The sequence below is a fragment of the Frankliniella occidentalis genome, unplaced genomic scaffold (genome assembly GCF_000697945.3).
Source record: "Frankliniella occidentalis isolate FOCC.00 unplaced genomic scaffold, Focc_3.1 Scaffold63, whole genome shotgun sequence".
NCBI classification, from domain to species: Eukaryota; Metazoa; Arthropoda; class Insecta; order Thysanoptera; family Thripidae; genus Frankliniella; species Frankliniella occidentalis.
In genome coordinates, this window is record NW_026267193.1 from 1,430,429 (window position 1) to 1,431,819 (window position 1,391).

Genomic DNA, 1,391 nt, shown 5'->3' on the forward strand with positions numbered 1-1,391 from the left:
AAACAAATTAATCTACTGCAGGTGTGTTGCTATCCTCTTCCTACTCCAATTGCAAAAAATATAAAAGGATCTGGCAACAATTTTCATGGTTGAACTTTGTTCGTTTTGGGCAGCATCACATTCTTTGAGTTAAATTGATACAACAATAATTGTTACTATTCCAGGTGATGATCCTGCGATCCACCTGCTAAAGTGTGTTATGGAAGAAGAAGCGAAAAGGAGTGTGCGTGCCAAAGTAAGTTTAACAAAGTTCGTTTTTATTTCTTAGAATTTTGAAAATTATTTGTGTTTGGTCTTTGACACTCTAAGTTACAAGTTTAAACATATAATTAATATTATCCAGTAATTAAAGTTAAGCTTTTTTCTATTTCTGCCATTTGTGTTTTCTTGCATTTGCTAGGTAGAGGAAATGTGGCAAGCCATCAAGACTAATGTACTGAAGCCTCAAAAACGAAAAATTCAGGATTTAGAGAGAGAAGTGCAAGGCCTTAGGCCCCTGAAGATGAAAGCTGACGAACTTGAGCAAGAACTAAAAAATCTAATCAACGGCAATGAGGCAAATTACACCAAGTATTCTGAGGAGATTGAAAAGCTACAATGTAAAGTTTTGGAGTTAGAGAAGAGGACCTTAACTGAGGTTATGAAATAATTTGAGTCCAGAAGAATCCGTTTAGAAAAATGTACTTGAAAATTGATTATTCTCAATGAAATTTTGTATCTTCTTCAGGTCCTGGATTCTGATGATGATGTTGATGAAGAAGAAGATGACAATGTTGAGGGCAGTAGTGACTTACTGCAAAATGCGCAAGAAACCTACTCTGATTTGGAGGTAAAAAAATAGTTATAGAAATCTATTTGAGTGTTTCCTTTTTGCTTCAGTATGATTTAAACATATGAGTGGCGTTAATTTGTGTATGTGTTATTTCAGGTTGACTTGTGGGGAAAGAAATCTGGTGGTTCACTGGAAGAGTCTGGTGAACATAAGGTAATGCTTCCTTCTGTTTTATTATAATTTATCCCAAATCACAATATGTGAGTACTCAAATTCCTTTACTAAACAAATACAATTTTTTCCAGGATTCACTAAAATCTAAGAAAGCTAAGGCAACCAATGTCACCCAAAAAAATGCCAATAGCACCTCAAAAAAAAAGACTACGAATAGAGGAAGGCCATTAGGGAGTACAAATAAGACAACCCCCAAAGAAAAGCTGGCTGAAGAAAATAAAGCTCTACAAAAGAAAATTAAGGAGCTAGAAAGTAAGGTGAAACCTAAGAATGCAAAGAAGTAGCAGAGCATTTTTTCCCTCTCAAATGTCTTCTCATTAATTTTACATTCAATCAGAATTTTCATATGTACTTTTTTTTTGAAGTTGTGAATTTTTATACACCT

At 34.1% G+C, this 1,391-nt stretch overlaps 2 protein-coding genes across 2 annotated transcripts in view; both read left to right on the plus strand.

Moving 5' to 3' along the window:
- Positions 1-1,391, plus strand: part of LOC113209516 (small G protein signaling modulator 1-like) — a gene marked incomplete at its 3' end in the record, with an annotated part of 35,225 nt that overhangs the window by 26,036 nt on the left and 7,798 nt on the right. The gene's annotated exons all lie outside the window — the stretch shown is intronic.
- Positions 75-1,385, plus strand: LOC113215513 (uncharacterized). Its single transcript, XM_052268020.1, has 5 exons — positions 75-235; positions 401-637; positions 728-829; positions 929-985; positions 1,078-1,385. The coding sequence occupies exons 1-5, from the start codon at positions 200-202 to the stop codon at positions 1,288-1,290; spliced, it is 645 nt and encodes a 214-aa protein (XP_052123980.1). The 5' UTR covers positions 75-199; the 3' UTR covers positions 1,291-1,385.

What these genes read in the sequence shown, in the direction of transcription:
- LOC113215513 (XM_052268020.1), top strand. Translation starts at nt 200, where the DNA reads ATGGAAGAAGAAGCGAAAAGGAGTGTGCGTGCCAAA. An exon ending in AAAGGAGTGTGCGTGCCAAA is followed by an intron (nt 236 to 400) that starts GTAAGTTTAACA and finishes TGCATTTGCTAG; the next exon opens with GTAGAGGAAATGTGGCAAGC. An exon ending in AGAAGAGGACCTTAACTGAG is followed by an intron (nt 638 to 727) that starts GTTATGAAATAA and finishes TATCTTCTTCAG; the next exon opens with GTCCTGGATTCTGATGATGA.